The sequence below is a fragment of the Tachypleus tridentatus genome, chromosome 7, assembly GCF_004210375.1.
Source record: "Tachypleus tridentatus isolate NWPU-2018 chromosome 7, ASM421037v1, whole genome shotgun sequence".
Lineage (NCBI taxonomy): Eukaryota > Metazoa > Arthropoda > Merostomata > Xiphosura > Limulidae > Tachypleus > Tachypleus tridentatus.
This window is the reverse complement of record NC_134831.1, coordinates 172,462,867-172,486,522: the sequence shown is the minus strand read 5'-3', so window position 1 is coordinate 172,486,522 and position 23,656 is coordinate 172,462,867. Positions and strand designations below refer to the sequence as shown.

General features: G+C 35.3%; 1 protein-coding gene across 2 annotated transcripts in view; it reads left to right on the top strand.

The window, feature by feature from the left end:
• Positions 1 to 8,221: 8,221 nt before the first annotated feature.
• The window catches only part of LOC143257256 (monocarboxylate transporter 10-like), an 86,228-nt gene continuing 70,793 nt past the window's right edge, over positions 8,222 to 23,656 (top strand). Inside the window, exon 1 of one of the 2 annotated variants that reach the window (XM_076515687.1) lies at positions 8,222 to 9,288. In XM_076515687.1, coding sequence (XP_076371802.1) covers positions 8,799 to 9,288 — 490 coding nt within the window. In that variant the 5' untranslated portion in view covers positions 8,222 to 8,798. The remainder of the gene's footprint in view (positions 9,289 to 23,656) is intronic. The other variant, XM_076515688.1, reaches the window with a different exon arrangement.

The window sequence follows — 23,656 nt, the reverse complement described above, 5'->3', positions numbered from 1 at the left end:
GTGCTAGTCGTCCCTAACTTAGCAATGTAAGACTAGAGAGAAGGCAGCTAGTCATCATCACCCACCGCCAACTGTTGGACTACTCTTTTACCTACGAATTATAATACCCCACACGGCTGAAAGGGCGAGCATGACTGGTAGGACAAGGATTCGAACCCGCGACCCTCAGATTACGAGTCGAGCTTGCTGATAACGCAAGAATACTTCACGACGCTATTGTTGTTGTTGAGTGATACACGTAATTAAATCATCGTAGTTTCGAGAAGAAAAGTAATAATATTTGTAGTGGTGTGAATAATCACAGGTGAAGTCCAAATGAACCTCGCCAGCGAACACATTATTCTAAATTATCTAGTCACCAAATTCAAATGGGACTCCTAACAAACACTAAAACCAAATTACCACCAATACTGGAATTAATCCAATTAATTAGTAAATAGAAAGTATTTGTTATCGGCCAATGTTTTGGTCAGTTTGTTTTTAGATTGTGATGTATAATCACTTGAAATCAATCTTTGCCAAGTTTAAGAATTCTAGATAATTCTATAGTCATATTTAGAAATCTGGACTCTATCCATTCTCAAGTCAAGGACTTCAACCTTACCCATATTTTAGATTATGTGAACATGATTTCTGACACTAATAACATGTCCACTTCTACAGAGTTTAAAGAAATCTGGACTCTACCCCTTCTCACGTTAAACACTTCACCATTAACTATGTCAGACGAAAATCAAGATTTTCCCCTACAACTCCAGTATTTTGTAACTTTGGGTGGTATCACGTATCAACTCTGTTGGTAGTGTTAATCACGTATAAACTGAACTGCTAGTGTTCATTACGTATCGCCTTAGTTGATAGTTTGTGAATAACACAAAAGGAAAAAAAAAAAACATAAAAATCTATCAGCATCTACCTGACAGACAAACTTACAAACTACTATCAACTGACAGACAAACCTACAAACAAACATCAACTGACAGATAAACCTACCTCGCATCTCTAAACGTCAACTGACAGAGTAAATGAAAGACACAATATCGACCACCAACTCTTGAGCTACTCCAGTTGAATCGTAGAATTTGACTCTCACGCGTATAGTGCCAAAGTGCAAAGCTCGTCTGTGCGAGAATGAGACTCGTACCATAAATCCATCGATTCCCATCCTGGACACGCTAACGGACGGGCCATGATCGACTTCCTCGTCAGAGTCAACACCACATAGTTACAAGAGCCCGTATGTTATCAACGTTTATAAAAAGCACACAACTTTGTTCTGAAAGCTGAATAGAGGGCGTCTTAGAGGTTTCTTTAATAAGGCCTCATCATGAAAGCCAAACTTCACCTCGCTTTCACTAAACAATCAGTTGAGGTCCATCAATGTTCTCAAACTATATTACGTCAACCGCGCCTAAAAAATGAAATGATTTCATTTTCAAATACATTCTTGCTACGGAACAAATAGCGTTTGAAACAAGAAAAACAAAATGGATATAAAAAGCGAGAGAAACGTTTGGCATAACAAAACTATTTACCGCCATTATCTCACAGAAGATTAAACGTGCCTAAAGAGTTTAATTGACTCTTCAAATATTTACAAACAAAAAGAATCATGCATATCGTTCGGGAAGAAGATAAAATCACAGGTTTGTATCAATTAGAATATTGACCGTCTGTGCCAATATTCGTTTAAAACAAGCCCATACACAATTACAAGTCATCGTGTCTCTTAGTCCTATCGTGATATAAATCATGGCTTTAACGTATTTAAAGGAAGAGGTCTATTGAAAACAGGCAGTATTATCAGCGGATCAGTGTAGCATAAATGCTATAATTATTTTGGGAGAAGGGGTGATCGAATGGAAACCTAACAATTTATTTGGTTATCTAGTAGTATCAGATGCAACAGTAGATGGCGCGCCAATTTGTGATGCTTAATAAATTTAATAAAATTCTTCTCCTTTAATTTTTTTTCATTAGATTTTATTTTTTTCTTCTTGGTATTAAAGTTCTAAAGTTTAGATTTTCAACAAAAGCAAATGTAAAAAAGAAATTTAAAAAGAAGCTAATATGACCCCGAGTGGTCAGATATGTTGTGACCCCTAATTTCATCTCTCAACATAATAAATAGTAATTGTGGTAATAATAATAATAATAAATTTAATATAAATTAATATTTGATTTAAATACTCTAAAACTGAAAATTTATTTCAAAAAGTTTTAAAATCTGGCTTAAGAAAGCATTTTAATTAAACATTTTAAACTTCCAAGACATTACGCCACCAGGGGTATGAAAGTGTCAATTTTAATAACCTTTATTGTTTCATTTGTATTTGTTTTTCGAATTTCGCGCAAAGCTACTCGAGGGCTACTACGTTAGTCGTCCCTACGTTAGCAGTGGGAAGGCAGCTAGTCATCACCACCCACCGCCAACTCTTGGGCTATTCTTTTACCAACAAATAGTGAGATTGATAGTAACATTATAACGCCCCCACGGCTAAAAGAGCGAGTGTGTTTGGTGTGACGGGGATTCGAACCCGCCACACTCGGATTACGAGCCGAATGCCTTTAGCCATGCCGGGCCTTTTATTTGAAGTGAAGCATAAAGCTACACAAAGGGCTATCTGGGGTATCGAAACCTGGTTTCTAGTGTTGTAACTCCGTATACACGCTGCTGTGCCACTAACAAATATCACTGTTAACGTTTTTTGTTGTTTTTTACATGGGGTATCAAATTATCGAGAATCAAATTACCGGGAGTCAACTTAACTACAACCTAGAAAGAAAGCTAATTACATGGATCAAACATAAGTAATTAATAATTTAACGATTTTAATTTCATATAATAAACTGGCTGAAAGTTTTGACTTATTAAACATCATAAATAAAAAATAACTAATGCTTGAAACTTAATTTTTCAAAGTTAATGTCAGTTTTTCAAAAGCATAATAAAAGCAAGAAGGGAGGTGACCGGAAGGTGGGGGAACTTCTTCCCACCGAAACACGTAGGTTTATTAACTATATATCTTGTTTCTGATTTTATGCGATAAGTTATTGTGCATATTTGTAAACGTTCAATGTTTCTACTTATTTTATAAAATCTATGCACAAGAACGGTTATAAAAAATATTTTCAACAGTAATTACTAAAAACGTTAAGAACCGGATTTCAATACCAAAGGTGTCGCTTTGTGCTTAAACAAAGACTTCCGGTCCAGAATATGTTATTTACATAGGTCAGAATAAAATATTTAAAAAGTAAGTTATAAGTGAATTAAAACAACTATGTTCATGTGATGTTGTTTTTACAAAGATTATCTGGATGAAATAATTTTCAATAATAAACTGACTAGATATAAAGTTAAAACCGATAAATAATGCAACTAATTACCATTTTCTCTGTACCCTCTCATTGGCTCAGCTGTAAGTCTGAGGGCTTATAACGCTAAAACCGGATTTTGATACCTGCGCTAGGCACAGCACAGACAACTCATTTTGTAGCTTAGTGGCTCGAAGTCTTATATAGCCCTAAAATTCGAGGTTCAATTCAGATAGCGAGCAAAACGTGTATGCCTCGTTACACAGTTTTGTGTAAACAGTAAACCCACAAACGTTGCAGCAAAAATATACGAATTTGCATTCATAAGAATTGTATAACAATTAATATTATATTTAGTTTTGTATGAAACGCTTCATATGGTGCTATACAACATTCAAAATTCACCTTAACCTCAAATGTAACATTTCTTCTCTAATCGGTCTCATAATAATAACCACATTTTTTAAAGTATTGTAGTAACATGAATTTTTGCGCTCGTGAGACAATTTTTGTAAGCATTAAACGTTTTTGTTAGAACATAAACACATAACACGATAGTTAGTGGACTGCTTAAATTTAAGGTATAAGTCAAAAATACAAGTTTAGAATATTCAGATTTAAGCATCTTGAATACTTACGTGGTTTCTAGTAAAAGTGGATATGATCCGGAGTACCCTCTGGTGGTAGTTTCATATCGATAATTTCAGAAATTAGGTTCGGCCTGGTCTTTTATGTGAAGAAAGTGTGAATAAACGAAAACAAAATTGCTGGTAATAAGACAATAGCCATAGTTCGTGACTCATTGTCCTCTCAAACACTTTTCACACGTCAAATCAGGCTTTGACGCCCTCTATTGTGCACATTGTATAATATTAATTATAATAAGTACGAATGTCTAAACTTAACACGCGAAATAACTCGTTGGGTGAATCAATCTTTGTGCTCGGGTCTTTCCATAGGAACGAAAGAAAAGTCAAATTTAATTATATTTTGCGATGAACGTTAAAGTTGTATTCAATCACTTGGTTGAGAAACCTTAATAATCGGATATATTGATTTATATCCTAAAAGGTTCTTTCAATGTAATTCTGTCATGTAGTTAGCGTGTACTAATTGTGACTCCGATAATTCAAGTTTCGTGTCCCGTTTTGCCACACACATGCGCAAAAACATGCTCAGCACTTTTAGACCACAGTATTAGGTCAGAAATTGCCAAAGAGCGGGTACTTTAAAACACTTACTATGCAGTCTAAATTCAAAATCAGCTCAAAATTGTTGCTCCTAATTACAGAAACAGTTCGCTAAACGATCACTTGTGAAGTTAACTTCAATGGGCCCGGCATAGCCAGGTGGTTAAGGCATTCGACTCCTAATCTGAGAGTCGCGGGTTCGAATCCTCATCGCACCAAACATGCTCGCCCTTTCAACCGTAGGGGCGTTACAACGTTACAGTCAATCCCACTATTCGTTGGTAAAAGAGTAGCCCAAGAGTTGGCGGTGGGTGGTGGTGGCCAGCTGTCTTTCCTCTAGTCTTACACTGCTAAATTAGGGACAGCTAGCGCAGATAGCCTTCGTCTAGCAGCTTTGCGTGAACTTCAAAACAAACCAAACTAACTTCAAAAGCGAGGAGAGTTTTTACTTTTTGTTATAACAGGACTCGAACTACAAACCTTCGAATTCATGATTCAGAAGACCCACTATCCCATGTCCGGCCCGAAAAAATTAATCGTTCTACAAAATACGCATTTATAGCATGTAAGAATGTGTATATAAGACGTACTTCGATGGATCAGCGATAAGTTTGTGTTCTTATGATGTAAAAATCCAGAGTTCTATTCTCCTCTGTAGATAGTCAAATATTGCTTAACGTTGAACGAACACACGCGTACAAAATAGGCATGATTTTTGTGAATACGCTCACTCTTTCATCCATGAGGTCGTTTTTGACGCGAACGCGATGGTCAACGTCAATATTCGTTGGTCTAAAGAGTTGGCAGTTGGTATTGTTGACTATCTCCCTTCCCTCTAGTCTGTTACTGCTAAGTTAGGGACGGCTAACGCAGGAAGTAGGTTTGGGTAAAATTCAAAAACAGAGCTTACTTTATATACGAGAAAGTGTTTCAAACATGGCGGAATAACGAATAATTATTTGATGACATGGTATTAAGTCGACCATTATCTTTCAGTGACCTGTAACGCCATAAACTTAGATATATTGGTCCAGATTATTGTTTTCTTAAATCTAAAAGCTACAGCTAAACACTTCGATTTTTCTCAGTCTTTCTGATGTCGAATAACCTCACCAGGAACTTTCGCTTTTCTAATTGGTTTTGGTTAGTGTTTTGTTGTTATGGAAACATCAAATGTTTTGTGTATAACATCTGTTTTTCAGTTTTTGTGTTTTCAAAATATAGACATAGACATTCACTATAGGTCTCATTTACCTCAGCAAAAATGAGAAGAAAAAATAAAAAACTTATACAAGCTTCAATCGTGAAAACAAAATGGGGAAATACAAAACGTATAGGAATCTAAGTCGTCGGAGGGGTGGGGAAGAAAGGAGAAAAATGTAAATCTATATAGACTTCAGTCGTCACATAAAAATAAATAAATTATAAAACAATTTGTAAACCTATTCAGATCTTAGTCGTCAGGCCCCCTAGTGGCACAGCGTCATTATTTCGGACTCACAACGCTAGAAACCGGATTTCGATACCCGTGATGGACAGAGTACAAATAGCTCATTGCGCACCTTTCTGTTTAATTACAAACAAACAAAATTAGTTGTCAGAGAAAAGGGAGAAGATAATTTTAAAAATGTAACATTCGTAACTGAAACCTTTGAATTATTATTTTGTGTGCTCCATAGTTTTCTTTTGAATTACAACGTTTTCTTGGAAATTACGAGGTCTTCTTGTTAACCATAGAGTTTCCCTGTGAATTACATGGTTTTCTTCTTATAATCATGGATCGATTTTATAAAAACTGCTTGTTTTAGGAACAACTTCGAAGAAGACAAAGTCCGCTAGATTTGGTTCTCTTAAAGGAGGTTATGGTTCAATCATTTGATTCAAATAATCTTTCAAAATGATGTTTTGAGGTTGAAGAAAGTCCTCCAAAAGCACGGCGACGGAATCCATTGACCTTGATTTGAACTTGAAAAATTTTAACATTCTCAGCTCATCTGGGACAGTAAATGTTCTGTTAGTTCTTAAGACTTTCATTGGTTGATGGCTGACCAACTACTGGAAACTATGTACTGTTATAATTCATTCTGCTTTTCGTTTTCGTTTTCTCTTCTGATTGGATTCTAAGTTTGTTTGCTCTTGTATTTACGACAGCATCCCTTTGTGATTGTTTAAGCTACAACAGGGATCCCATAGTGACAGCATATATAACGTTTCGGTTTCGTGCAAACATCACACCTTCCTACCTTACACGTGCAACCAAAACGAGGGTTAACAGGGCTATTGTCATCCTTCTAGCGCGCGTGTGTTGACTATCGGTGAACGTACGTAAATCACTTTCACCAACATCTCAACAAAACAATTGGAAGAACGCGTTTTAAAATGGGAACAATCGGATAGGTTTCATAACCTCGTTTTCGTTTCAATGTGTGCATAAAACTCGACCCTAACACGATCAAATGTATACAGTTATTAGAAAGAAACTGGGAAAACGTCATATATCTCCACTTTAAAAGTGGAGAAAATATCTCAAGGTAGTCAGTCCCCGCTGAAATAGTGGTAAGCCTAAAATAAGAGATTCGAATACCCTCGGTGAAGACAGCAGTTAGCCCTGTGTGGTTTTGTTAGAAGAAACACGCACATTCAAAGTGATCCAGACTAGATTTGGAAAGGACCATCTTAGGGAGACACCTCACCCTTAGAAAAAAAAATTATAAATCGGTTTTTTTTTTTTTGAGATACGCAAACACAGGAACACAAATACAATACACACCAGGGTAACGAGTAATAAATATTACTCTGGAAGTGAAGCACTGTGCACAAACGTGGTATTATTCAAAAACATCGACATTAAATTACCATTATATGGTAATTGCGGTGTTTCTTTGTCTTTTACTGACTTCACAACAGTACAAATTACCAAGTTAAGCATCCATCATATAACGTCATTTTAGTATCCATTGACAGACAACACGCTACTGTAAAGTGGTGCGAGTAGTTAAGACAGGTGGCCTTTGGCCTCCCTTTTGGGAAAATTATGTTTACATGTTGAATTCATGAAATAAGGCAATATGTGTGTGATATTTTGTCCCCAGCATAAACAGAAATTAGTGAGTACTTCAATAGCATACACAAAACGTATGCATGTATTTATGTACCAAATCTAGTATGTCTGTTTCGCGTCTCGTACGAAGCCACTTAATCAGCTTTCATCTGATAGGCCAGCACGAAGATCGAACCCCAAATGCTTGCTGGTGAGCTCACTGGAAGATCTTGAAATTAGCCACTATAACAATATCAAAATTAAAAAGTGCATTCAAAAGATACGACTTAGTCCACGTTGTACGATCACAGTTAACTGCTAGATCCAGCACCTGGAATCAAACTCTGCATTTCAGTGTTTTAGGTCCGTAAACGTACCGCTGTCCCACCTGGGGACAACTAACTACTGATTCTGCTCTCCTCATAATTATCTCCAATTGTTTGTTTGACTGGCAAAAGTAATAAACATCAAGAAATTTCTCAGTTGATATAGAAATATTCAATTACTGTGACAGTGTTCGTGCACGTGATGCTGGACTTGAAAGTTGAGACTCATGAAACGGAATGTCGTACCACCGCGACATAAGGAATGTCAGTTGCATAGTCCATGAAACGAGAAAGAAACGTCGCGAAGAACGTCCTTCAAACACCCACCATATCTGAGTGTTTGTGTTCTGTAACGAAGTGGTCAGAAAAACCTAAGGGACATCGTGTGTAGAGAATTTTGGAGGGGAGGGTTAAAAGGGGAGGCTAACGGAGCTATAGAAGCGCGTGCTCCGTGACGAACTAGGTTTACTGCGAGATCAGCCCGAAGGAGCATGAGTTCAGCTCGTGACGGCAGTGTAGTTGCCTGGATTTGGTAAATTTCTTAACCCGTCGCCCCAGTTAGTTCTCAGCCAACAGTTCGAAAACGTGAAATCGATGCGTCGTTCGCGAACAGTTTAAGTTACACACATGCTTGAGATGTTTGTAAACGGTTTATCATGGAACTTTATAGAAGCCACCTAGCCGTCATCCTCAAATAAGGACGACAAAACACTGCTTCGAAGTGTTCTTCCTTGGGTGAGGACCCGCTGGTCTCGTTTCTATTAAGACAGTCAAATACGGACGTTCGAAAATGACTGCTAACGTCTTATTCGACCACTTTGTGAGGAAATAACTACAAAGGAAACAGTCGCACAGGTTTTCCGTTGTTCTTGCTGCCTGTGCCAGATCAATTAGTCTCTAAGGATATAATGAGCAACACGGACCATGGATGAGGGGGAAGAAATTAGACCCGAGAAGTGTTTAGCAGATCAGCCCAGTGGGGGAGAAACTACAACAAACTCCTCCTCGGAAAGCTTTCCGGCTGCAGGACCGGTGGGTCGGAGACGGACGAAATCCTTGCCGTCGCGACAGGTGATATTTACCGGCGAGGGAAGCAGGAAACCGGTAGTCACCCAACGGTCTACCTCTCCCAGCCGTTCAACGGGCAGATCCTCGACGCTGCCGCTTAGAAACAGTGGGGAAAGCAAAATCGAAGATGGTGCCCTTTACGACCGTGGAAAGCCCGTGGTTACAGAGTTAAACCCAAAAACTTCAACTATCCGTCAGCACTATTACCCCGAAGGCGGGTGGGGATGGGTGATTTGTGTTTCCGCTTTCCTGGTGCATTTCCTCACTTCTGGGCTGCAACTGTCCTACGGTATTCTACACCTGGAGATCGTTAAAACGTTCGGTCAAGAAGAAACGCACGAGACAGGTGAGTGCTAGATTTTCTTATTTCTTAGTAACACATGACAAATAACTCTTTTGTTCCGTTACTCCCGCGTGGGCTGCTTTTACTGAGACTTTTGTAATGACAAACTGCATCCTTATGTTGAATATGCTTAAAAAATGAAGCCGGGCGTGACCATGTGGTTAGCGTGTCTGGGCTGTGAATCCAAGAATTCGTGGTTCGACAGCCCCTGTCGCAAAAATATAACGTAATCCACATATTGGTCCTTTGAGGTACTGTTAGAGTGACGGTGAAAATCCATTATTCGATCACACGCGACGGTAGACCAAGAATTTGCGGGGTATATGGTTGCCTAGTTAGGTTATCTTGTCTTCAAAATCATGGACGGTTTTAGACAAATATGTGTAACCAACCTACAGACATGTAACTAGTGTTTGATTTCTGGCTTATTGTTTACAACACTGATAAAGGGTTTCGTTGTCTTTGGTCGTCGTGTTTCGTTGTGCCCAAATGTTGTGCAGATTTTATTTCGCAACACTGATTCTTGCTATTTCTTTATTTTATGGGAATCTGTATCAAATTAATATCACATTCCAGTTTCTAGTTCTGCAATGGTACTCGTTTTCCATTGAAGGATCAGTTTAAAGGTTCTAACTAAAATTCTTGGTTCAATTCCTGCTGTCCATTATGCGCTTAGCAGTAACAAAAATACAACTGTTATTTTTGTACTATGAAGCCATTTTACTTGTAATAGACGAAGTATAATCATGCATCCAAATAAGTTGTCTCAAAATTTAGAAGCTGATAAGCTGAATTCGAACACGTACAATACCACAAAACATTCACTGCACTTTCAGCTGTGGATTCGTAATAAGTATAACAGTCAGTTCCCTCATGAAGGTGAGTAGCGGAAGATAACCTTTGTAGTTCTGTCATAAACACAAGATACAAACACTCTCCATTAAAGTGAAGCAGTTATAAAGTTTTATTTTACCTTTATCGTTGTTTTTATTACTTTAGACGGGTTTTGTTTTCCGCAACCGTAAAATATTCTATCACCATTAGACCTGAAGGCTAAAAGGGAATCAATATTGTGTTTTACAGCAAAATGAAACCTCGTGAAAAAGAACGAAAATGAAACGCGAATAGAAACATTTATTCTCTTCAGAATCCCTATGAACATAAAGTATCTCTGTTATCTGAATATTTATCATACACAAATACCTCTGTCATCTGAACCTTTATCGCATAATAATATCTCTGTCAACTGAACCTTTATCGTATAATAATATCTCTGTCAACTGAACCTTTATTGTATAATAATATCTCTGTCATCTGAACCTTTATCGTATCAAAATATCTCTACCAACTGAACCTTTATCGTATAATAATATCTCTGTCAACTGAACCTTTATCGTATAATAATATCTCTGTCAACTGAACCTTTATTGTATAATAATATCTCTGTCAACTGAACCTTTATCGTATAAAAATATCTCTGTCATCTGAACCTTTATCGTATCAAAATATCTCTATCAACTGAACCTTTATCGCATAATAATATCTCTGTCATCTGAACCTTTATCGTATCAAAATATCTCTACCAACTGAACCTTTATCGTATAATAATATCTCTGTCAACTGAACCTTTATCGTATAATAATATCTCTGTCAACTGAACCTTTATTGTATAATAATATCTCTGTCAACTGAACCTTTATCGTATAAAAATATCTCTGTCATCTGAACCTTTATCGTATCAAAATATCTCTATCAACTGAACCTTTATCGCATAATAATATCTCTGTCATCTGAACCTTTATCGTATCAAAATATCTCTATCAACTGAACCTTTATCGCATAATAATATCTCTGTCATCTAAACCTTTATCGTATCAAAATATCTCTATCAACTGAACCTTTATCACATAATAATATGTCTGTCAACTGAACCTTTATCGATTAAAAATATCTCTATCAACTGAACCTTTATCGCATAATAATATCTCTGTCATCTGAACCTTTATCGCATAATAATATCTCTGTCAACTGAACCTTTATCGCATAATAATATCTCTGTCATCTGAACCTTTATCGTATCAAAATATCTCTATCAACTGAACCTGTATCGCATAATAATATCTCTGTCAACTGAACCTTTATCGCATAATAATATCTCTGTCATCTAAACCTTTATCGTATCAAAATATCTCTATCAACTGAACCTTTATCACATACTAATATGTCTGTCAACTGACCCTTTATCGAATAAAAATATCTCTGTCAACTGAACCTTTATCGCATAATATATCTGTCATCCGAACCTCAATCGTATCAAAATATCTCTATCAACTGAACCTTTATCGTATAATAATATCTTTGTCAACTGAACCTTTATCGCATAATAATATCTCTGTCATCTGAACCTTTATCGTATCAAAATATCTCTATCAACTGAACCTTTATCGTATAATAATATCTCTGTCAACTGAACCTTTATCGTATCAAAATATCTCTATCAACTGAACCTTTATCGTATAATAATATCTCTGTCAACTGAACCTTTATCGTATAATAATATCTTTGTCAACTGAACCTTTATCGCATAATAATATCTCTGTCATCTGAACCTTTATCGTATCAAAATATCTCTACCAACTGAACCTTTATCGTATAATAATATCTCTGTCAACTGAACCTTTATCGTATAAAAATATCTCTGTCAACTGAACCTTTATCGTATAATAACATCTCTGTCAACTGAACCTTTATCGCATAATAATATCTCTGTCATCTAAACGTTTATCGTATCAAAATATCTCTATCAACTGAACCTTTATCACATAATAATATGTCTGTCAACTGAACCTTTATCGTATAACAATATCTCTGTCAACTGAACCTTTATCACATAATAATATCTCTGTCAACTGAACCTTTATCGTATAAAAATATCTCTGTCATCTGAACCTTTATCGTATCAAAATATCTCTATCAACTGAACCTTTATCGCATAATAATATCTCTGTCATCTGAACCTTTATCGTATCAAAATATCTCTATCAACTGAACCTTTATCGCATAATAATATCTCTGTCATCTAAACCTTTATCGTATCAAAATATCTCTATCAACTGAACCTTTATCACATAATAATATGTCTGTCAACTGAACCTTTATCGATTAACAATATCTCTATCAACTGAACCTTTATCGCATAATAATATCTCTGTCAACTGAACCTTTATCGCATAATAATATCTCTGTCATCTGAACCTTTATCGTATCAAAATATCTCTATCAACTGAACCTTTATCGTATAATAATATCTCTGTCAACTGAACCTTTATCGCATAATAATATCTCTGTCATCTAAACCTTTATCGTATCAAAATATCTCTATCAACTGAACCTTTATCACATACTAATATGTCTGTCAACTGACCCTTTATCGAATAAAAATATCTCTGTCAACTGAACCTTTATCGCATAATATATCTGTCATCTGAACCTTTATCGTATCAAAATATCTCTATCAACTGAACCTTTATCGTATAATAATATCTTTGTCAACTGAACCTTTATCGCATAATAATATCTCTGTCATCTGAACCTTTATCGTATCAAAATATCTCTATCAACTGAACCTTTATCGTATAATAATATCTCTGTCAACTGAACCTTTATCGTATCAAAATATCTCTATCAACTGAACCTTTATCGTATAATAATATCTCTGTCAACTGAACCTTTATCGTATAATAATATCTCTGTCAACTGAACCTTTATCACATAATAATAACTCTGTCATCTGAACCTTTATCGTATCAAAATATCTCTATCAACTGAACCTTTATCGCATAATAATATCTCTGTCAACTGAACCTTTATCGCATAATAATATCTCTGTCATCTGAACCTTTATCGTATCAAAATATCTCTACCAACTGAACCTTTATCGTATAATAATATCTCTGTGAACTGAACCTTTATCGTATAAAAATATCTCTGTCAACTGAACCTTTATCGTATAATAACATCTCTGTCAACTGAACCTTTATCGCATAATAATATCTCTGTCATCTAAACGTTTATCGTATCAAAATATCTCTATCAACTGAACCTTTATCACATAATAATATGTCTGTCAACTGAACCTTTATCGTATAACAATATCTCTGTCAACTGAACCTTTATCACATAATAATAACTCTGTCATCTGAACCTTTATTATCAAAATATCTCTATCAACTGAACCTTTATCGCATAATAATATCTCTGTCAACTGAACCTTTATCGCATAATAATATCTCTGTCATCTGAACCTTTATCGTATCAAAATATCTCTATCAACTGAGCCTTTATCGCATAATAATATCTCTGTCATCTGAACCTTTATCGTATCAAAATATCTCTATCAACTGAACCTGTATCGCATAATAATATCTCTGTCAACTGAACCTTTATCGCATAATAATATCTCTGTCATCTAAACGTTTATCGTATCAAAATATCTCTATCAACTGAACCTTTATCACATAATAATATGTCTGTCAACTTAACCTTTATCGTATAACAATATCTCTGTCAACTGAACCTTTATCACATAATAATATCTCTGTCATCTGAACCTTTATCGTATCAAAATATCTCTATCAACTGAACCTTTATCGCATAATAATATCTCTGTCATCTGAACCTTTATCGCATAATAATATCTCTATCAACTGAACCTTTATCGCATAATAATATCTCTGTCATCTGAACCTTTATCGTATCAAAATATCTCTATCAACTGAACCTTTATCGCATAATAATATCTCTGTCAACTGAACCTTTATCGCATAATATTTCTGTCATCTGAACCTTTATCGTATAACACTATCTCTGTCAACTGAACCTTTATCGTATCGAAATATCTCTATCAACTGAACCTTTATTGTATAATAATATCTCTGTCAACTGAACCTTCGTATCAACTGAACCTTTATCGCATAATAATATCTCTGTCATCTAAACGTTTATCGTATCAAAATATCTCTATCAACTGAACCTTTATCACATAATAATATGTCTGTCAACTGAACCTTTATCGTATAACAATATCTCTGTCAACTGAACCTTTATCACATAATAATAACTCTGTCATCTGAACCTTTATTATCAAAATATCTCTATCAACTGAACCTTTATCGTATAATAATATCTCTATCATACTCTGAACTGAACTTTATCGTCATAATAATATCTCTATCAACTGAACCTTTATCGCATAATAATATGAACCTCTGTCATCTGAACCTTTATCGTATCAAAATATCTCTATCAACTGAGCCTTTATCGCATAATAATATCTCTGTCATCTGAACCTTTATCGTATCAAAATATCTCTATCAACTGAACCTGTATCGCATAATAATATCTCTGTCAACTGAACCTTTATCGCATAATAATATCTCTGTCATCTAAACGTTTATCGTATCAAAATATCTCTATCAACTGAACCTTTATCACATAATAATATGTCTGTCAACTTAACCTTTATCGTATAACAATATCTCTGTCAACTGAACATTTACCACATAATAATAACTCTGTCAGCTGAACCTTTATCGTATCAAAATATCTCTATCAACTGAACCTTTATCGCATAATAATATCTCTGTCATCTGAACCTTTATCGCATAATAATATCTCTGTCAACTGAACCTTTATCGCATAATATCTCTGTCATCTGAACCTTTATCGTATCAAAATATCTCTATCAACTGAACCTTTATCGCATAATAATATCTCTGTCAACTGAACCTTTATCGCATAATAATATCTCTGTCATCTGAACCTTTATCGTATAATAATATCTCTGTCATCTGAACCTTTATCGTATCAAAATATCTCTACCAACTGAACCTTTATCGTATAAAAATATCTCTGTCATCTGAACCTTTATCGTATCAAAATATCTCTATCAACTGAACCTTTATCGCATAATAATATATCTGTCATCTTAACCTTTATCGTATCAAAATACCTCTATCAACTGAACCTGTATCGCATAATAATATCTCTGTCAACTGAACCTTTATCGTATAATAATATCTCTGTCATCTAAACGTTTATCGTATCAAAATATCTCTATCAACTGAACCTTTATCGCATAATAATATCTCTGTCAACTGAACCTTTATCGTATAATAACATCTCTGTCAACTGAACCTTTATCACATAATAATATCTCTGTCAACTGAACCTTTATCGTATAACACTATCTCTGTCAACTGAACCTTTATCGTATCGAAATATCTCTATCAACTGAACCTTTATCTATAAAAATATCTCTGTCAACTGAACCTTTATCGCATAATATTTCTGTCATCTGAACCTTTATCGTATCAAAATATCTCTACCAACTGAACCTTTATCGTATAATAATATCTCTGTGAACTGAACCTTTATCGTATAAAAATATCTCTGTCAACTGAACCTTTATCGTATAATAACATCTCTGTCAACTGAACCTTTATCGTATAACAATATCTCTGTCAACTGAACCTTTATCGTATAATAATATCTCTGTCAACTGAACCTTTATCGTATAATAATATTTCTGTCATCTGAACCTTTATCGTATCAAAATATCTCTATCAACTGAACCTTTATCGTATAATAACATCTCTGTCAACTGAACCTTTATCACATAATAATATCTCTGTCATCTGAACCTTTATCGTATAAAAATATCTCTGTCATCTGAACCTTTATCGTATCAAAATATCTCTATCAACTGAACCTTTATCGTATAATAATATCTCTGTCAACTGAACCTTTATCACATAATAATATCTCTGTCATCTGAACCTTTATCGTATAAAAATATCTCTGTCATCTGAACCTTTATCGTATCAAAATATCTCTATCAACTGAACCTTTATCGCATAATAATATCTCTGTCATCTGAATCTTTATCGTATCAAAATATCTCTATCAACTGAACCTGTATCGCATAATAATATCTCTGTCAACTGAACCTTTATCGCATAATAATATCTCTGTCATCTAAACGTTTATCGTATCAAAATATCTCTATCAACTGAACCTTTATCACATAATAATATGTCTGTCAACTTAACCTTTATCGTATAACAATATCTCTGTCAACTGAACCTTTATCACATAATAATAACTCTGTCAGCTGAACCTTTATCGTATCAAAATATCTCTATCAACTGAACCTTTATCGCATAATAATATCTCTGTCATCTGAACCTTTATCGCATAATAATATCTCTGTCAACTGAACCTTTATCGCATAATAATATCTCTGTCATCTGAACCTTTATCGTATCAAAATATCTCTACCAACTGAACCTTTATCGTATAATAATATCTCTGTCAACTGAACCTTTATCGTATAAAAATATCTCTGTCAACTGAACCTTTATCGCATAATATCTCTGTCATCTGAACCTTTATCGTATCAAAATATCTCTATCAACTGAACCTTTATCGCATAATAATATCTCTGTCAACTGAACCTTTATCGCATAATAATATCTCTGTCAACTGAACCTTTATCGTATAATAATATCTCTGTCATCTGAACCTTTATCGTATCAAAATATCTCTATCAACTGAACCTTTATCGCATAATAATATATCTGTCATCTGAACCTTTATCGTATCAAAATACCTCTATCAACTGAACCTGTATCGCATAATAATATCTCTGTCAACTGAACCTTTATCGTATAATAATATCTCTGTCATCTAAACGTTTATCGTATCAAAATATCTCTATCAACTGAACCTTTATCACATAATAATATGTCTGTCAACTGAACCTTTATCGTATAACAATATCTCTGTCAACTGAACCTTTATCGTATAACAATATCTCTGTCAACTGAACCTTTATCACATAATAATAACTCTGTCATCTGAACCTTTATCGCATAATAATATCTCTGTCAACTGAACCTTTATCGCATAATAATATCTCTGTCAACTGAACCTTTATCGCATAATAATATCTCTGTCATCTGAACCTTTATCGTATCAAAATATCTCTACCAACTGAACCTTTATCGCATAATAATATCTCTGTCATCTGAACCTTTATCGTATCAAAATATCTCTTTCAACTGAACCTGTATCGCATAATAATATCTCTGTCAACTGAACCTTTATCGCATAATATTTCTGTCATCTGAACCTTTATCGTATAACACTATCTCTGTCAACTGAACCTTTATCGTATCGAAATATCTCTATCAACTGAACCTTTATCTATAAAAATATTTCTGTCAACTGAAGCTTTATCGCATAATATTTCTGTCATCTGAACCTTTATCGTATCAAAATATCTCTATCAACTGAACCTTTATCGTATAATAATATTTCTGTCATCTGAACCTTTATCGTATCAAAATATCTCTATCAACTGAACCTTTATCGTATAATAATATCTCTGTCAACTGAACCTTTATCGTATAATAACATCTCTGTCAATTGAACCTTTATCGTATAAAAATATCTCTGTCATCTGAACCTTTATCGTATCAAAATATCTCTATCAACTGAACCTTTATCGCATAATAATATCTCTGTCATCTGAACCTTTATCGTATCAAAATATCTCTTCCCCCTCAACGTCCACAGCAGACAAATGCTTTCTGACAATAAGAAAGTACACGGAAACAAATTTCATTCATTGAATTTTGATATTCATTTCAACAATATTGAACTCACACAGCATAGCATCAGTCAGTTTATAAACAAAGACATATTACAGTAACAATGTTCTTCTCTCCTACCGAAGTACCAGATATATTTTTTGCCTTTTTAGTTTCGTCCTTTTTGAAGGTTGAATATAAAACATGTTGCATTTTTCTCTTACTGAAGCCGATTAACTGAGTGAAGGTGGAAAGTTCTGTAATTGGTAGTCACGTTATTTCACTGGTAAATTTAATATATTTGTGTGTGTTTTTCGTATAGCAAAGCCACAAAAGGGCTATCTGCTCAGCCCACCGAGGGGAATCGAACCCCTGATATTAGCGTTGTATTAATATATTTAAACTGAACGACACCTTATGAGGCATTCGGACTAAACGACTAAACTAGGTCAAAGACTCTAGACGTTCGGACAAAACCATCCTCACTTTAAATCTTTTTGCCAGATGAAAACCAACTGCTCACCAGCACCCGCCGCTACAAGAGCTTGGTCTGGCACTTTGAAGCAAAGGCACGTGGGCTAAACGGTTAGGTGGAGAATTCTTAGTTTGGGGTGCAACCATCTCTACTTTAAAAATTGTTACCAGATAGAGACCAAACAGTTAGCAGCACCCGCTGCCACAATGAAACCGATATCGGCACAAACTGTAACTTTTATTACTCAACTAATGTTGAATGTATATTGTGTCCTGCGGCATATCCCAACCCAACGAAGTTTTATTCACCTCCACAATGGTCTTAATGAATGCAATATTTTCTTAAGAAAACGTTTGAAAAGGTTTGTTTGTTTCAGCGCAAAACAACACAGTAGATTAGCTGCGCTCCGTCCACCACGGGGTATCGAACCCTTAATGGTAGCGTTGTAAGTCCTTTAACTTTCCTCTAGCCCACTGAGGGACATGGAAAGGTTAATTGCACACTACCACTACCACAATATATTGATTCAACCGCACAAGATCTTTGTCACTCAAAGACGTCCGCGTTGAATTAAAACATTAAATCATGATTATTCAAAGACATCCGCGTTAAATTATGAAGATCCGATTAGTGTATAGAACTCATTAGTATTCATTGTATCTTAGGCTACAAAATTTATGGCATTTTATTCTTGATCTAAAATGAAATAAACATCTAACACAAAAAAAAAACCATTGTACTCATTAAAAACCACCCATAAAAAGTATGCCCTCCAAACAACTCACAAATTACACGAAAATACATTTTGCAAAATTTTCCATTTAAAATCCGATGTTTATTACGTTCCCAAACATATATTAACAATCTTAGTACACTTAGACACAAAATTACATTAGCTGTAAAGGTTTCTTTGCTTTTGCTATTAAGTACAACGCTACATAATGGGGTATCTAAACCTCGTTTTTAGAGGTATAAGTCTGTAGAATTATCTCTAAGCCACTGAAAATAATTCACTTTAGAAGAATTTTGAAGGCCTAATTACCCATTTGCAGGTCATCTGAGCTATACTCTAAGCCTCGCTACTAATCGTAAATTGAAAATTGGAAATCCTGTTAAACCGTATTTAAATAATGTTTTTTTACGATGCCCCACTAGTCTTCCAAGAATTTTCCCCGCGTTCCACTGGTCCAATCTACCTTCTTGTTTACTCAATACTTATGAAATGTAAATGTGGATTTTAATCTGTTATCAGAAAACATGGATGTCACATTTTAGTTGTGATTTATGTATTTAATCATTCAATTTCAATCTTTCGAATTTGCTTCACTAACATTTCACCAAGGTAATGACGCTATAATCACCGTTTCGTGCACGTGACTCTTATCGCTTTTCGAGATGGCGATCCTTCTTGTTTATGTTGTGTACTGTTGGCTGTTCAAAAGTTGCCTTCTTTTGTCACAGACTTCTCGGTTCGTAGATTTTCACCTATTACGAGAGGTTGCGGTTTGCTTACAAACACTTGAGGTCCCACTTATTTCAGGTCTGTTTCTCTTTTATCCTGGCGCTCCAAAGTTCATCCATATTTCTTTGTTTTACAGTGCTATATAAGTATAAGGAATACACCCTTCTTGAAAATTTTAAATCCCTGATTGTAACACATCTTTATGATATGAGTGTATAAACATCTAGCATCTGAAAAAGCTTTTACTTTATTTTCCCAAAAGCGCTCAACTTCGGTAGCATCACAATAAATTACGTTAAAATGTAACTAATACATTCCACCTCCCCACATCTTTATATAGGCTGTGGTTTTTCACGTGACTTGCATGATCGAATATTCAAAATCGTTTTCATGTAATGTGCTCAACCTTGTTTTCACTCCAAGCAAAACCAAATTCAAAACCTCAATGATCGCAGTTCCACCTACAGGTAATTATTTAATCTGATAATTATCGTAAATGGAGCTTCTAGTACTTAACAATGGTAAAAATGTTTGTTTTATTATTGTTTTCACTTCTTTTTTTCCAAAAAGAACTCTTAAGAAGCATCAGTAAAACGAGTACAGAAGATGTCAGTATGTGAAATATTTAGCAGATAGTGGACTAATAGCTTAACTACTTGGAGAGTGGATTGTTTTGATGTTAACACAAAGCTGCACAATGGGCTATCTGTGCCCTGCCCCCATGGGTATCGAAATCCGGATCCTAGCGTTGTAAGTCCGAAACCATACCGCTGTGCCTCTGGGGGGAGGGCACCACTTGATGGTTGGAAGTCATCACTTAGATATCTTAGAATATTTTAGTTAATAAGTGGGATTGGCTCAAATTATTATACACTTTCAACTAAATTGTACCACTTTTAACCCCCTCCCCAGTTGCTCAACGGTAAGTCCAAAGACTTACAACGCTAAAAACTAGGTTTCGGTACTCGCAATGGGTACAGCATGGAAGGCCCATTGTGTAGCTTAGTTTTAACAACAAACAAATAAACTCATTAACTGTTGCACGTAGAAAAGTTCATCTATTTCTCTTACTTTGTCTGGGGGACATTTAGTGTATAATGCTTGTATATTTGAGTTTTCGCGCAGAGCTACGTAAAGTTCATCCACTTTTGAAGTTAGCTAATCAACAGTTAACGTTTCAGCTACATCTGTGTAACAAATTTAGAGTTCACCGTTACTCTCATAACGCACGAAAAACCCAAAACGCGGAGCGCGTTTCTGCGGGAAAAAGTTGCGAACCTTGAACACCCTGATTCAGGGTCACGCTAACTATCTTGTCACGCTCGGTCTGTGTATTGTCCTTCTGTTGATTATATTGTCGATTCGTTGGGCTGTAAGTAGCTAACTGAACTAACTCCATGACTCGTTTTTGTGGAAGCGGAACGCAAACCAGGAATCCTAGGCTTGGCAGACCTGTTAACAACCATACCACGTTAGACCTATATATTTTTGTACTGTTGATTACATGGCTGATTCGTTAGGTTCTGAGTAGCTAATGAAACTAAATTAGTGTCTCGTCTATGCGGGAGCGGGCTACGGGTCGTAAGCTCTCGAACTTACAAACCGACACCTTAATCACTGGGCCACGACCAATCAGAAGACAAAAACCGTGGCAATTCGTGAATACAGTGAAGCTGCTGTTTCTGTTGGTACTGAAATCTTATCTTTAACTTTCTTGTGACTGATTTTAATATTTTAACCAGACTCGCACTTGGTACAGCAAGAGATTTAAAATTAACATCCTGAAAAACCTCAACAAATAAATAAATATAGTGAACTATTGAGAATACTAAAACTAGAGACAAACACGCTTTGGAGATTCTACACTGTTTTATGAACATAGGTAAGTTAAAAGCTCTTGATGTGTACTAACCGGTATTCAAGTCACGTGAGGAAATTTCATGATAATTAAGTCACATTCTAGACTCTGAAGGTGACGTTTTTACTTAAGACTCATGAAAGCTCGTTCGCATGTTTGAAATCGTCTTAGTGTCAGTCCTGGATGTGGGGTTTCGTGTGTGTTGTCTGCACTCGTCAGAGCAACTGAATAATACAAACCCATTTAAACTTTGTTGTTGTCAGATACCTGTTTGTCGTGATTATTTTAAATTGGTTTAAAGTTTTATCAGTGAACTAAGTTCTTTTTTCCTGTGTGAGGATTTTGGTTAATTTTCAATATTTGTTTTTTGTTTCTGTTTACTAAAGTTTATTGGAGCTTGTTTGTTGAGCTTCACGAAAGCTACTCAATAGTTGTCTACCGTATTCGTATCTGATATAGAAGTGACAGACTAGAGAGTTTGGTTTAGTTTGAATCTCGCGCAAAGCTACGCGAGGGCTATCTGCGCTAGCCGTCCCTAATTTAGTAGTGTAAGACTAGAGGAAAGGCAACTAGTCATCACCATCCACCGCCAACTCTTGGGCTACTCTTTTACCAACGAATAGTGGGATTGACTATCACATTATAACGCCCCCACGGCTGAAAGAGCGAGCATGTTTGGTGTGACGGGGATTCAAACCCTCGAAGACTAGAGAGAAGACAGCTAGTTGATATCACCACCACCAACTTTGGGCTACGGATCGAATAACACGAATGAATCGTTTGTTTTTACAATAAACTAACCATCCAGAGTGTAGAGTGCATTTTTTGTAAGCGGTTTTATAGTACGCACCACCACCTTTAGGCTAAAGATTTTTGTTTGTTTTTTATTAAGCAGATAATTGCACAATGAGCTAAATAAAAAAAGAAACAAAAAATCCGCAGTCCTGCAGACTGGTCATTGGGGCCACATTCGACCCACTCATTAGAATAATAAAAATGCTGGGAAAATACGCGTAAAATACGCATTTAATACGATTTAAATCACTTTACGTTTCTTTATAAAACGTCCAATAAAAGATGTAGAAAACAAATAACTTTCCAAAAAACATTAGAATGGTTGTTTTTAAATAAATTATTTTTAGATGTTAATAAGGTCGTTTAACAATTTGGTATTACTGTATGAACACTTTTACTCATATAAAAACTTGTTTAGAGTATGAAAATATTGTTACCGTGAACTTATTGGGTGATGGTTGTGTGTTATACTTGTTAGTTTTGATAACTGATTGGAACCATTTATAATAGTATAATTTGTCTACTGGTCTACTAATTAGTGCCTTACCACCATAATGGAGTCTGGAATGCTAACTTCAGGAGGTAATTTTATATTACTTACCCCTTACAAGTGGTAGTGCCTTATTATTGTTATTACTTCTTTACATTTGAGAGTAGTCACCTTCCGGCAACTGTCTGCAGGAAGTGATGGCTCGTATAGATGTGGGACGTTGTGGAGTTGAGTACCCACATCTCGCTCTTCCAATTTCTATTTCTTTTGATTATTTTATTCTTTAATTATTATTGCTATTTACAAGACTAGCAAACGGAGGTTAAGACTGATATACGGTGTATCCCCATCGTAATGAGGGTCCTACTTAATCAGTCACCTCCAAGACTTTGGATAAATTTTTTATCCTACATTATAGTCCATCACCTTTTTAATGGAGCAGTGTTTCTTATGTTTGTTTGAGCTTGTTTTTGCTCATTACAACTAATTATATTCTATACATTTCTCTCTTCGCACAATTAAATGAAAGGCAAATAATTTTCCTCGAAGTTTTCACTGCCTACTTTCTACGTATTATTTAACTGTCTTTTGATGTAAAAGTTACATGGGTTATAGGTGTGGTGGTCAGTGCTATCTGAGT